Raw genomic sequence first — 12,545 nt, forward strand, 5'->3', positions numbered from 1 at the left:
TTTTCATTTAAAAGCTTTATATATTGCTCAAAGTTAGGAAACAGTACAGACTGCTTAGTATTATAGAGGTCAGAGGCAGAAGAAGTCAATATTAGGATAGTAAGAAACACCAATTTGATTGTATTATGAAAACTAATTTTTTTATTCATTGTCAAATAATCTGGAAAGAACTTTGTTCAGATCTTGAATCAATATGTGTTCTTGGTACTTAAATATCCTAATTGAAAATAAAATAAGGAGTGATTTTTAACTTTTTTCTAAAACTTTGGTTTAGTAGTTTATTCCTTTAACCAATCTTCTAAATGTCTTTATACTGTCCTGATTGGCAATCTATCAGTTTATAACCTGTATGACTTTGTATGAAATGGTTTAGATTTCTTTAAAAATCTCTTTTTTTGGGGGGGGGAGTGTTATTTTAATCTCAAGTATAGCATAGGTTTACTGGTTTTTATTTTGGCTATTTAAGGCAGGATTGTTTCTCTGCAACATGAAATATCTCTTAATGTATATTTTATGGATTATTTTTATTTTAAAACATTAATAAAAACCAATCATAGAATATAATATTGTGGTGTATTTTGAATCTAATGAGAATCTTAGAAGCATACTTCTATACAACCAGCACATTATAAAATCAGAACAATTAATGAAGAAAATAATTTTGAATATAGTTTGACCTTAATTATTTTTAAAAAAATAAGTATTTTGTGATTTATATCATAATATTTAGAATAAGAAGGGTAACTGAAAATTGTGATTTAATTACCAGAGTACTATATGTAATGTTATTTTGTTTGTATTCAGTATTACTTTTACTTACCATTCTTGTTACAAAACAAAACCTTGTCTTTTAGAGAATACAGTGGTATTATTTACATTAATTCATATGGCGAAAAAAATGCTATAACTCCTTTACTTAATGGGATTCTTCCCCTGTGGCAGTGCAAACGGCTAGAGCAGGAGCTTCATCATCTGAAAGAGCAGAACCAGACTTCAGCAAACAACATGAGACATCTGACTGCTGAAAACAATCAAGAACGTGCTCTGAAGGTAAATCTCCGTTCCTTCTTGCAGGCAAATTAAGGTTGTAAGCCTTTGGTGCCAGCTTTCTGTGCTGCATATATCAGTTGTGTACATTTCAGCAGAAGTGAGCTGTGGTGTTTGCCAACAACCCCTTCTTTAAACACAGATACAGCACCCTTCTGTTATGGTATTATTTTATTTCATGTATGTGTACGTGAAAACAACATATTTTCTGAATTTTGAGTAGTGTATTAATAACTTTTAGTACCTATTTACTCTGTTTCTTCTTCAGTTTTTTTTTATGTTATTACCTTTTATAGTTAATAAAAAAAAAGTAACTTCACTGAGAGGAAAAATTAAATCTTGGGCCCTTTCTATTAAAAATTATAATAATTTTTAAAATGAGTTGTCACAGGAGTAACCCACAGAATTGACACTCCTGAAGCATATGTGAAGTGAGTTTGGGAACTGAAAGAGTACTTAGAGTGTTACAACAAAAAAGAAAGAGTTGGGCTGGCTTTGTGGCTCAGCAGTAGAGCGCTTGCCTAGCATATGCGGGGTGCTGGGTTCAATCCTCAGCACCACATAAAAATAAAATGAAGGTATTGTGTTTAACTATAACTAAAACATAATATTTAAAAAAATAAAGAGCTAATATATTCAACTAGAACCTGAAACAAGTGAGGAATATATTATATGATAAATTGTCATTGTCGTATACATTCAGTAATTGTGAAAAAGCACATTGTTTTGATTCTGGTAATTACATTTTTTTCTTCAGATGCTTGTGACTTTCTATTCTATCTTTTTGTTTTTCCCTGGATTCCTATTATAATGCATGTGACACAATAATGGCCTCTACCCTCAAGGTGCTTGCATTCTCAGGAACAGGTTAAAGAAAATCCATGGAAAACAAAAGATTTATCATTGTTTTATTGTATAGTAAGAAAAGATTTGCTACCAAGAGGATTATATTGTTCTTTCAAATTCACTTTTTGCTGCAGATTGCAAATACCATGGTATTAACAGGGTCATACACTAGGCCAGAATTAAGAAATCTCACTATCAAAATTGAGAAAAGTATTTTTAGTCTGTCAATAAAGTGGGAGGTTTAGTAGAAGTCAGATTTTTCTACAAAATATGTTTAACTTCATTTTGAAATTCTTAGTGGTAAGCTTATAATAACTTTGTTTTTTAGTACAACGTATTTTCTCTTATCTCTGATTGAATTTTTAGTTAGACCAGAAAGATAAGTGAGAAAAGAGAGAATTATAGATTGCTATGATTGTTCTTATTTACTTCCAAAGAGTAGACTCCTTTATGAAAATTAAATACGACAATGTTTTAAATGTTACCTGCGAAATGGAAAACATTATTTTTAAGGCAGCTTCCAGAATGCATGCTAAATTATCACCAATAGGGGAGAGATTTCATATAATATGATTGTTTCCATTTAAAACAGGACCTCAATTTAAAAATTCCAGTTTGTTAAGTATATAGTTATTGCATGGCCTTTGTTCTGGTATTTTGGGTTGTATGTTTAGGTTAAATTTAATTAAATGGTGCTTCAATTATGAAAAGAAATAGATACACAATTCTAAGAGATCATTAAAATTAGAAGAAAATAAGTACACCAAAAGAAACTCACAAGTTCAAAACAAAAACCAGACCACTATACAAGAGCAGTTTCTATAGAGCATAAAACTTAAAGTAATACATAAATATAGCTCATTTTTACTCCTGAAAAATGTACTACATTAGTATTTTCTAGTTTCTCATCTTTTTATGCAAAAATTTCAGATTTTTGAGCGTTTTGTTAGTCCTTGATAACCTCATCCATTAGCTAAAGCCAGCTTAAATTCTTGGTAGAGTAAGGAAAGGAAGAAGAATTAGTTTTTGGAAACTCTCTCATCAGCTCAGTCTTTCATAAGCCTCTGTATTCATTTAGGCTCTTTTAAAATGTCCATCTTATGTGACACCGACTTTGAATTATTTTTAGTCATTTTAAACCATATTTCATCATGAGAAACTCTAAATTTATTATGAAAATTGGATTGTTTATAATGTATCTGATTTTTTCTAAATCATATTTTAAAAGTTTTTCTTACCTTTCAGGAATTTTGTTGTTTGGTGCTTTTTAAAAATATACTGCTCTATCTATAAGTTGTCCTAGAAGCTTTGAATAATAAACTCTGCTTTTTTGTATGCTTATCTTTTTCAACCCATGTACATGTATCATTTTTGTTAACTGATTTAATATTTAGTTTATATCTAAATCAGCATTAAGAGCAATGTTAAAGCTTTCAGTCTACCAATAATATATTTATTATAAATAGTATTGTTATGAATATTACTAATAATGGTAGATTTGGATAGAGTAGGAATTAAAAAATTCAACTTGTTTACTGAATTTCACTGAACTTTCTAAAAGAAACAGTTCTTTGTGTGTGTAGAGAATTTTATTTGACAGATAACATACACATTGTTCTTGTCCAATTTTAAAAAAATTTTATTAGTATTTTTTAGATACACATGACAATAGAGTATATTTTGACATTTATGTAAACATGGAGTATATTAGAATAAGGAAGAGTTCTAGGAATATGCTTGGGGAAGAAAAAATCTTAAGTTAATTGTCAACCATTCTTTCCAAATTGAAGATTACAGCATCATCATAATTACTTACAAGGAAATACTTTTCAATAATCTAGTGTCATTCAAATAATAATGTCTTTGTTTATTCTAATAACTGGAAAATTCTTCCTAATTTTTTTATGGTAAAACATACAAATACACTTGGTCATTTATAAACATTCTATTTGGAGTAGCAAGGAGTTACACTAAGTGAATTTATTAGATATGGCACGTTTTTCTCCTAGTTTTATGTATTTAAAAAAATTCCCTAATAAAAGGTAAAACAGAGAGGTACCTACAGTGTGAGGAACTGAATTATACCAATACTTGTATATATAGAGGTTTGGGGGTGGGTTTTGTTTTTTTTTTTTTGTCTTTACAAAAAAATAAACCTTATTTATTTTCTCATTTAAAATAAATTGTGTCCACTGACATTAAGAAATTGGATTCCTGGGACTGGGGTTGTGGCTCAGCGGTAGAGGGCTAGCCTAGCACGTGTAAGGCCCTGGGTTCAATCCTAAGCACCACATAAAAATAAATAAATGAATGAATAAATAAATAAAGGTATTGTGTCCAATTACAATTGAAATAGAAATTGGATTCTTGAAGAACACATTTGTGGACATTTAATGGTTTAGAAATAAATTTAGATTAACCTTAAATATGTAGACATTGAACTTTTTTTTAAAGATTTTTTTAAATTGGACATAATATCTTTATTTATTTTCATGTGGTGCTGAAGATCAAACCCAGTGCCTCACATGTGCAAAGCAAGCTCTCTGCTGCTGAACTATAACACCAGCCCGACATTGAACTTAATAAGACAGTTTATGTACATTACCTTTCTTCTTTTTATTTTACCAATTGCCTTATCACACATCTTTAACCTCCTACAATTGGAGTTCTTTAATATAATTCTGTTAAAAGCCATTCTTTCTTAGATTATAAGTGACCCTGATGGTAAATAAACCATTATCTATTCATTATTCATTATCATATCCAACATCCTAATCAATGTAATGATAACAGATTTCAATTTTATTGGCTCTTCAAATACTCATTCCTAGTTCTCTGTTGCTGTGTCTTCATCATTTTTCTCTTCTTTGAAACTCAAAGTTTCACTGCCCCTAAAATTCTGTGTACTCCCTATTCATCCCTTTCAATCCTCTGTTCCCTGACTACCACTGATGTTTTTACTCTCCATAGTTTATGTCTTTCAGAAATTACACAATACTTATAGTCCTTTCAACATTTGTTTTTTGAAGCCGTTATATCTAATTGCTTTTTAAGGCTAAATAATACTCCATTATTAAGTGTACCACAGTTTATTCATTCATCTACTGAAGGACCTCTTGGTTGCTTACAATCTTTGGCAATTTTGAATAAAGCTCCTCTATACAACTGTGTGCAGGTTTTTGTGTGAATGTAAGGTTTTCAGCTCATTTGAATAAGTTCCAAGGAATGTAATTGCTGGGTCATATGGTAAAATTATGTTTAATTTATGTAAGAAATTGCCACTTTCTTCCAAAGTAACTGTACCATTTGCATTTCCACCACTGATGAATGAGAATTCCTGTTGCACCAAATTCTCACCAACAGGATGTTTCTTATCTCCAAACATAGTCTCCTTTGTATGTCTCTGCTATAGAACTGTTGAAAAGTTAAACACTTTCTCATCCTTTCTTTTTGCCAGTGAGACATTAAAGGGAGTGTACAACAAGGGTAGGGGAAGGGAAAGGGTGCCTTGGGAGTAGTTTTTGTTTTTCTAATGTAAGGCAGATGAAACAAGCAATATCACTCCTTCCCTTCTTACTATCGTGAACACTTACTGCTCTCTGTAACTTTAGCAGCCATTTTACAGTCATGAAGAGAAGGCTGAGAAAAGTCATTCAACATCCTTGAGCCCCTTAGCCAACGAGCACTTAGAGAACATTAAGCCCTTTGACTTTTTTGGGGGGAGGAAGAGAATATAAAACTATGTTTAATGTAATTCTTAACAGTTTTCTATTATTTACTCTCCATTTGATCCATCAATATCAGTTAATTAATGGTACTGCCATTCTCCTAGTAGACATGTAGGCCATAGTAAATGAGGAGATCTTCATATCCTTCCACACTCTCACCCACCTTGAAAACAGTTTGTCTTTTAGTTCCATCAGCTATGTAGCAGTTTTTTCTTTCTGCCTTCATTTTCATTTTATCTTAAGTCAGGGTCATGACTAGACAATCACAGTACCATCCTAATTTATTTGTCTTCATTTTCTCACCTCTAGAGAGGTGCCATCAGCTATTTTTCTAAAACACAGGTAAATGACCCTTATGGACATTAAAAAAGAAAGAAAAAGGCCAGTTGTGTTGGTGCATGCCTATAATCCCAGCAGCTTGGGAGGCTGAGGCAGGAGGATCCCAAGTTAAAAGTCAGCTTCAGCAACTTAGTGAGATCCTAAGCAACTCAGTGAGACCCTATCTCTAAATACAAAAAAATGGCTGGGGATGTGGCCAGTGGTTAAGTGTTGCAGGGTTCAACCCGTAGTACCAAAAAACAATGAAAAAAGATAATTTTTTAAATTTTAAGAATATTTTCAAAAATATTATTGAGATGACAATAAAAAAAGGAATCTGCCAAGACCCAAAACCAGTGATAATAATAATGGAAAAGGAGAAGAAAAAAAAACCAAACTGGGCAATAAGTACCTGGGCTCTTTTATTTCAATCTGAGTAGATTTGTTAAATCTTGGTGAATTTGAGCTTCTATTTTAATGGCCACAAGGGCAAGATAGAGCCTTTTTATGCTAGGGAACATGATAAGAGCCCCTCTCCTAAAGCTGGTATCCTAGATGACCTCACCATTAGTATTAATGTTATTAGTATTTAGGCGAAGAGGAAGCAAGCCCTTTATACAAAATAAGACATTGGGGGAACTTGACTTTCTTAACTGAAGAGAAGGAAAAAAATTCTTCTCTGAGAATTTGTCATTCATCACCAGCTTTCAGGCAGGTTTAGTACCACACAGGTAGCCTGATTTTTGCTGCACATATGGTTATAAGAGCTGAGGATTTAATTTGGTCCTGCCCTGCTGAGGCTCATAGACAACAAACTAAAGCAAACTGTCATCACAATTTGTCTTTAACAATTCCTGAAGATAAAGTTTCAAAGACTCTGAGCTAACAGAAAAAGAAATTGGAAAATGCATAAGAGAAAAAGATACTTCTAATGAAAGTCAGAAAATAAAGGCAACAGAATCTCATAGTTCACAAATAATTTTGGCATTTTAATCAGTCACAGAATACAATGAAAGTGTGTGTTCATATCTTTGAGGAAAAAGAGGTTTGAGAAATAATTGACTGGATTGGGGGAAACTACATTGAACTTACAAAACTTAAAAATAAAATTAAAATTAGATAATGAATAGGTGGAACAGCAAACTATACACAGTTTCAGAAAGTATTAGTAAACTAAAAGATGGATTTGAAGCAAATATGGAGATTGAAACCAGAAAAAATAAGAAATTAAAAACATAGAAGAGATGTTAAAAAGACAAAATTTAAAGATCTAAAGCAGATCTTTTCGTAAATCCAGAGGATATATACAGAGAAGCGGGCAGGGGATTCAAAATACAAAGAAATTATGATGAAAAAATTTACCAGAATTTTCAAATTATGGAAACCTCAGATCTAAGAATCCCAAATGAATTCCAATCATGATATATTTTTAAAAATCGTGCAGAACACTGAAGTGGAAAAAAAACAGTTCTTGAAAGAACCCATTAGAGAACACATTTATAAAGGAATGGCAGACACATTAAATTTACAACAATCATCAAATATTATATATACATTAAAAATAGCTGGATACAGAGGTGCACACCTACAATCCTAGTGACTGGGGAGGCTGAGGCAGTAAGATTTAAGTTTGAGGCCAGTCTGGGCAACTTTAAGGAGATCTGTCTCAAAAAAAAAAAAAAAAAGAAAGAGAAGAAAAAAGAAAATATCAGAGATGTATCTCAGTGGTAAGGTGCTCCTGGATTCAATTCCAAGTACCACCAAAAAAAAAAAAAAAGAAGAAGAAGAAAAAGAAAGAAAGAAAGACTGAAAATGAGGAATAATATTTTAAGTATTTCAGACTGAAAATAACTATCAAGGGCAAGAGTAAATAATGATTGTATAAATAAAAATCTTCAGTTGCTTCCTATTACCTATGGAATGAAATCCAAGCCTTTCTCTGAATATGGAATTTAGGACTCCATACTATTGTTTTATCCTAGTTAATCCCTGCCTGCTTGATTTGTTTTTGTTTTGTTTTTAAGATTGTTTCTCTAGTTTTGCTAAACTCATGACATTACCTACTCCTTGGTTTTTCCTAAATATGTCACATTCTTTTATTCTGGATTTTGCTTTTGTTATGACTTTATTTTTAATCCTGTCTCCTATTTTAGTTTATTTTTGCCTCCAGTAAATCAGAAATTTGTTAAGCATAAAGGATCATGGGGGTTTTTTCATGTTACTATCTGCTTAAAATTTAATTTAGCATATTGTTTAAATCATATTAGCCAATCACGAAATTTTTAAGTACAATTATTTTTAATCTATTCCAGTTGATGTTAATATTTTATTGTCTAATATGTTCAAGACATGGATGACATGGAGTTTTTCTGATATTATAGTGTTTTAATAATCACTACCTGTGCCCAAGTATGACTCTTCAGAAGGATTTCTATTTTGTGCTAAAGTTTCTTGGTTCATGAATTGAACAATGTATTTTAAGCATTCCAGTTTTTACTACTGACTTAAAAATATTGATAGAAGAACCTTTAGCTTGTTCATTTTGTCCTTTGCTATTTGGAGTTCACTGCAGAATAAACTCTTTTAAGAAGATGAGTAAATAGCAAATGCTATTCACTGCATGGAATAATAGATAATAACAGCTTCTTAAGATGAAATTGTGTATTAAGATGAGCTTTTAGTCCTTTTCCTGCAGCAGCCATATTGCTGTGCTGTCTTTGATGATAGCAGCCTTCTATACAGTGGGGTGTGGTTTTGAATTATTTTCTAGTAGATAACCCTGGTAATATATTTTGAATTTTAAAATACCATATTCCCCTTTATCGGCTCTACAGCATTGGGAAATGCAGTTAACTTCTTTGAGTATTGGGTCCCATATTTGCAAGATGAGGGCTGCAGATGGGATGTGGCTCAAGCGGTAGCGCTCGCCTGGCATGCTTGCGGCCCGGGTTCGATCCTCAGCACCACATACAAACAAAGAAGTTTACAAAAGTGTCATTAAGTCACATTTAATTTTAAAGAGGAAAAAAATATTTGCAAGATGTGAGAACAGAGATATAGCCAGGTGTGATGGCACATGACTGTAATTCCATTGACTTGGGAGATTGAAGCAAGAGGATCACAAGTTCAAGACCAGACTTAACAAGGTCCTCAGCAAACTTAGTAAGACCCTATCTCAAAATTTTAAATTTTTTTCCAAAGGTTTGGGAATATAGCTCAGTGGTAAAGCAACCTGGATTTAATCCCCAGTATCAATAAAATAAATAAATAAAAAGAGACATTATTGCAGTTGATAAAATATATGTGCAATCTGTTTATAAAGTATGATACATTATGCCAATGATTCATGTATACTAGTAGAAAGAATATTAGTGTAACTGTCAAAGACGTGTTTTCTTATCCTTGCTCTGCGATTAACCGTGTGATCTTTGTTAAATTATTTTGTGTCTTCAAAATGGGAAGTGGATAACATTTCAAGTCATTTCAATTAGAAAGTAATGTGAATTTACAAATTTGTGATGTTGTGTCATAGCTCATTTATTCAGTAGTATAAGTGAGATAAACTGGTTTAAGGCACACCTGTATTCTGAATTAAGGGAAGAGCAGTCAATTTCAAATTAGTTTTATTATAGGTAGGATAACCACATAATTTATCTTTAAGGCATTTTAAGTATTATTTTTTAGTTATATGTGGACACAATATCTTTATTTTATTTTTATGTGGTGCTAAGGATCGAACCCAGTGGCTCACACATGCTAGGTGAGCGCTCTCTCTCTCTGAGCCACAACCCCAGCCCTCTTTAAGACATTTTTTAAAAATGGTTTATGATTAGTAATTATACCAAGATAGTAGGGTTATGGCTACAGAGAGATAGCATAAGAGGTTCCAGGATGGGACAGTTCTGAAATTTTGTTGTGATTGTGGTTACATCAATTTACAAATTATTAAATTATATTGAACTATACACTTAGACTTTCATGAGTGCATATAAAACTGGTGAAATCAGAATAAACTCTGTGGATTGTGCCACTGTGTCAGCTTGGTAATTTAGGTATTTTATCATGGTTTTGCAAGATGTTAACCATTGGGGTATATCAGATGGAAAGTACATGGGACCTCCCCATACTTTTTTTCTGCTGCCTATAAATTTGTAATTACTTCAAAATATATTTTTTAAAATTGAGCCATTAAATCCAGCTCATACTCCAGGGCAGGAAGTTATACAAGGGCATGAATAGGAGGAGGCAAGAATCTGGGGGCCATATTAAAGTTTGCCTGTCATAACTTGGATACAAATAAACATTGCAAACTTAATATGCCAGAAACCAGACTCCTAATCTGATTCCCCAAAGTTATTGATTCTCCATACTCTATCTGAATAAAGAACATCCTTTTATTCCACCAGTTGCTTAGGCCAAAATCTTTGGAGTCATTTTTGACTCCTCTCCTCTTTCACTCTACATCCTATCTGTAAACAAATTCTCTTGAACTGTACTTTTAGTAAATATCAGTTTTTCAGCTACATCTTACCACTTCCACTGCTACTGTCTTTAAAGCTTTAACATTTCTTGCCTATATTATTGCAAAAGCCTCTAAATGATCTCCTGCTTCTATCCTTGACTTCCTCCATTCTCAGTACAGCATGAAGAATGATCCTGTTAAAATACAAATTAGGTGTTATGTTAATCCTCTGTAAAGAACTTCCTAATAGCTGGTCAGTTCACTCAGAGGACAAGCCTCCAAGACCTCTTGATCTGGCCATTAGGACTTCCCTGATGTCATATTTCACCTCAGGAATACTAGCCTCTTGATGTTCCTCCAACACACCAGGCATGCTTGCGTGTCAAAGTCTTGAACTTCCTGTTTCTATTTCCAAAGAACATTTTCCCAAATGTTCAAACAGCTCATTTTTATCTTTTTGAAATTGATTTAAATGCTGTCTACTCAGCAAGGAATATCTCAACTCATTTCCCCGTCAGTGTTTTCTCTGTCCCTTCTTGTTTTTTTCTAATGTGACTTGTTATCCTCTTAGGATATTTTTCTTTATCATTTGTACTGTCTGTTTTCCTAGCAGGAGTGAATGTTTCATGAGGTCAGAGATTTGTGCACCTCTGTATCTACTGATGGTATTAAAAATACTGGGCATTCAGGACATCAAAGATGCTGACCAATCAGAACACGTAGCAGCTTTTAACAATTTGACCTCACCTGTGCACCACCTGAAAACTGTCCTGGCTACATTTCCTGCACAAGTGTCTGGCACATAATATTCATTGTCTAGATGCTATAAATGTTTAGTGAATTAATGCCATACATGCAATTCACTTCATACAATTCACTTCATACTTCAGTGACTTAAATACTCTTATAATTATTCCCTTAAATGCTGCATAATTTGCAGTGCATTGATATGCCATAATTTTATTGCTTTTTTAAAAATTGAATATTTAGGTTGATTGCAGTTTTGTTTTCAATACTGCTATGAAAAATATTTTGTGTGTAAATACTTAGCTGTATTTAGTAATGTTTTTCAAGTTTTTGTTTTTAATGAAACATTTGTAAGTCAAATGATTCTATAAGTATTGTAATTAAAAAAAAAATCTTCTCCCTCATCATCGTTTCCTGATTTCAGCTCCACAAACAAGATCACTTTTGACTTATTTAGTTCTTTATTCCATGTCTATACTATATGTCTACAGGAAATACTTTAGCTATTATTTTATTTTTTATTTTTAGTTATTATTAATTAGCTTCCCTCTGTGAAGTTGAGGATTTAGCTTTCTCACCTTTTTGTTACTTCAGTGTTTAGTATTTACATTATTATAAATAAATATTTATGGATAACCAGATAGTAAAGTATGTTTCAGGCATCTCAGCATGAATTATAGTTTATTGTCACAACTCAGTAAATAAACAAACACATATAAATATACAACTAAAGAAAAAAATGTGAGGAAAGGAAAGGATATATACACTAATATATATATATATATATATATATATATATTTTTTTTTTTTTAAGACACTTTATTCTAGTAAATTTTTAAAAAACTAATACTGGTTGTGACCCTCTAAAATAATCATATTGGGAGATAGTTCTCCCATGGAGGTGGGGGTGGAGTTGTACATTTGTTTTTATATACTTGCAGGGACAGCCTTTGTTCCACACTATGTTTTAAAGAATATTTAGCATATAGCCTTGTAAAGGTAGTTATGTCCCTTGAAGGTAGGCACTTTGAAAGTGGAGGGTATAGAAGTTTCCTCACCAATACAATAAGAATAATGTTTCCCATTGCGGCAAAGGTGGGAAGGTATTCTTGTAGCATATTACAAACAATTGAGGTTCCTTAAGCTCAGGGTTCTTCAGATGTGATATTAATCCACTGCATGTGCAGTATTGACCTGAGTCCCTGTATGTTGTTCACACACGACTTGAGGAACAAAAGAACATGGCATAAAGCTTATACTGTTCATGACTCTTAATTCTTTGGGGACTATACATATACATTCCATCATTGTATAGTATTCTCCTTTAAACTGCTTTAAGTTTTTTTTATATATGTTATCTCCTTCCTCTTTCCCTCTTTTTTCCTTTCCCTCTTTTC

At 32.3% G+C, this 12,545-nt stretch overlaps 1 protein-coding gene across 1 annotated transcript in view; it reads left to right on the top strand.

Annotated features, from left to right (window-relative positions):
• Positions 1-12,545, top strand: part of Mipol1 (mirror-image polydactyly 1) — a 323,741-nt gene that overhangs the window by 166,460 nt on the left and 144,736 nt on the right. The window contains exon 11 of the mRNA XM_026408983.1: positions 943-1,050. Coding sequence (XP_026264768.1) covers positions 943-1,050 — 108 coding nt within the window. The remainder of the gene's footprint in view (positions 1-942; positions 1,051-12,545) is intronic.

Source organism: Urocitellus parryii, chromosome 6 (genome assembly GCF_045843805.1).
Source record: "Urocitellus parryii isolate mUroPar1 chromosome 6, mUroPar1.hap1, whole genome shotgun sequence".
NCBI lineage: Eukaryota > Metazoa > Chordata > Mammalia > Rodentia > Sciuridae > Urocitellus > Urocitellus parryii.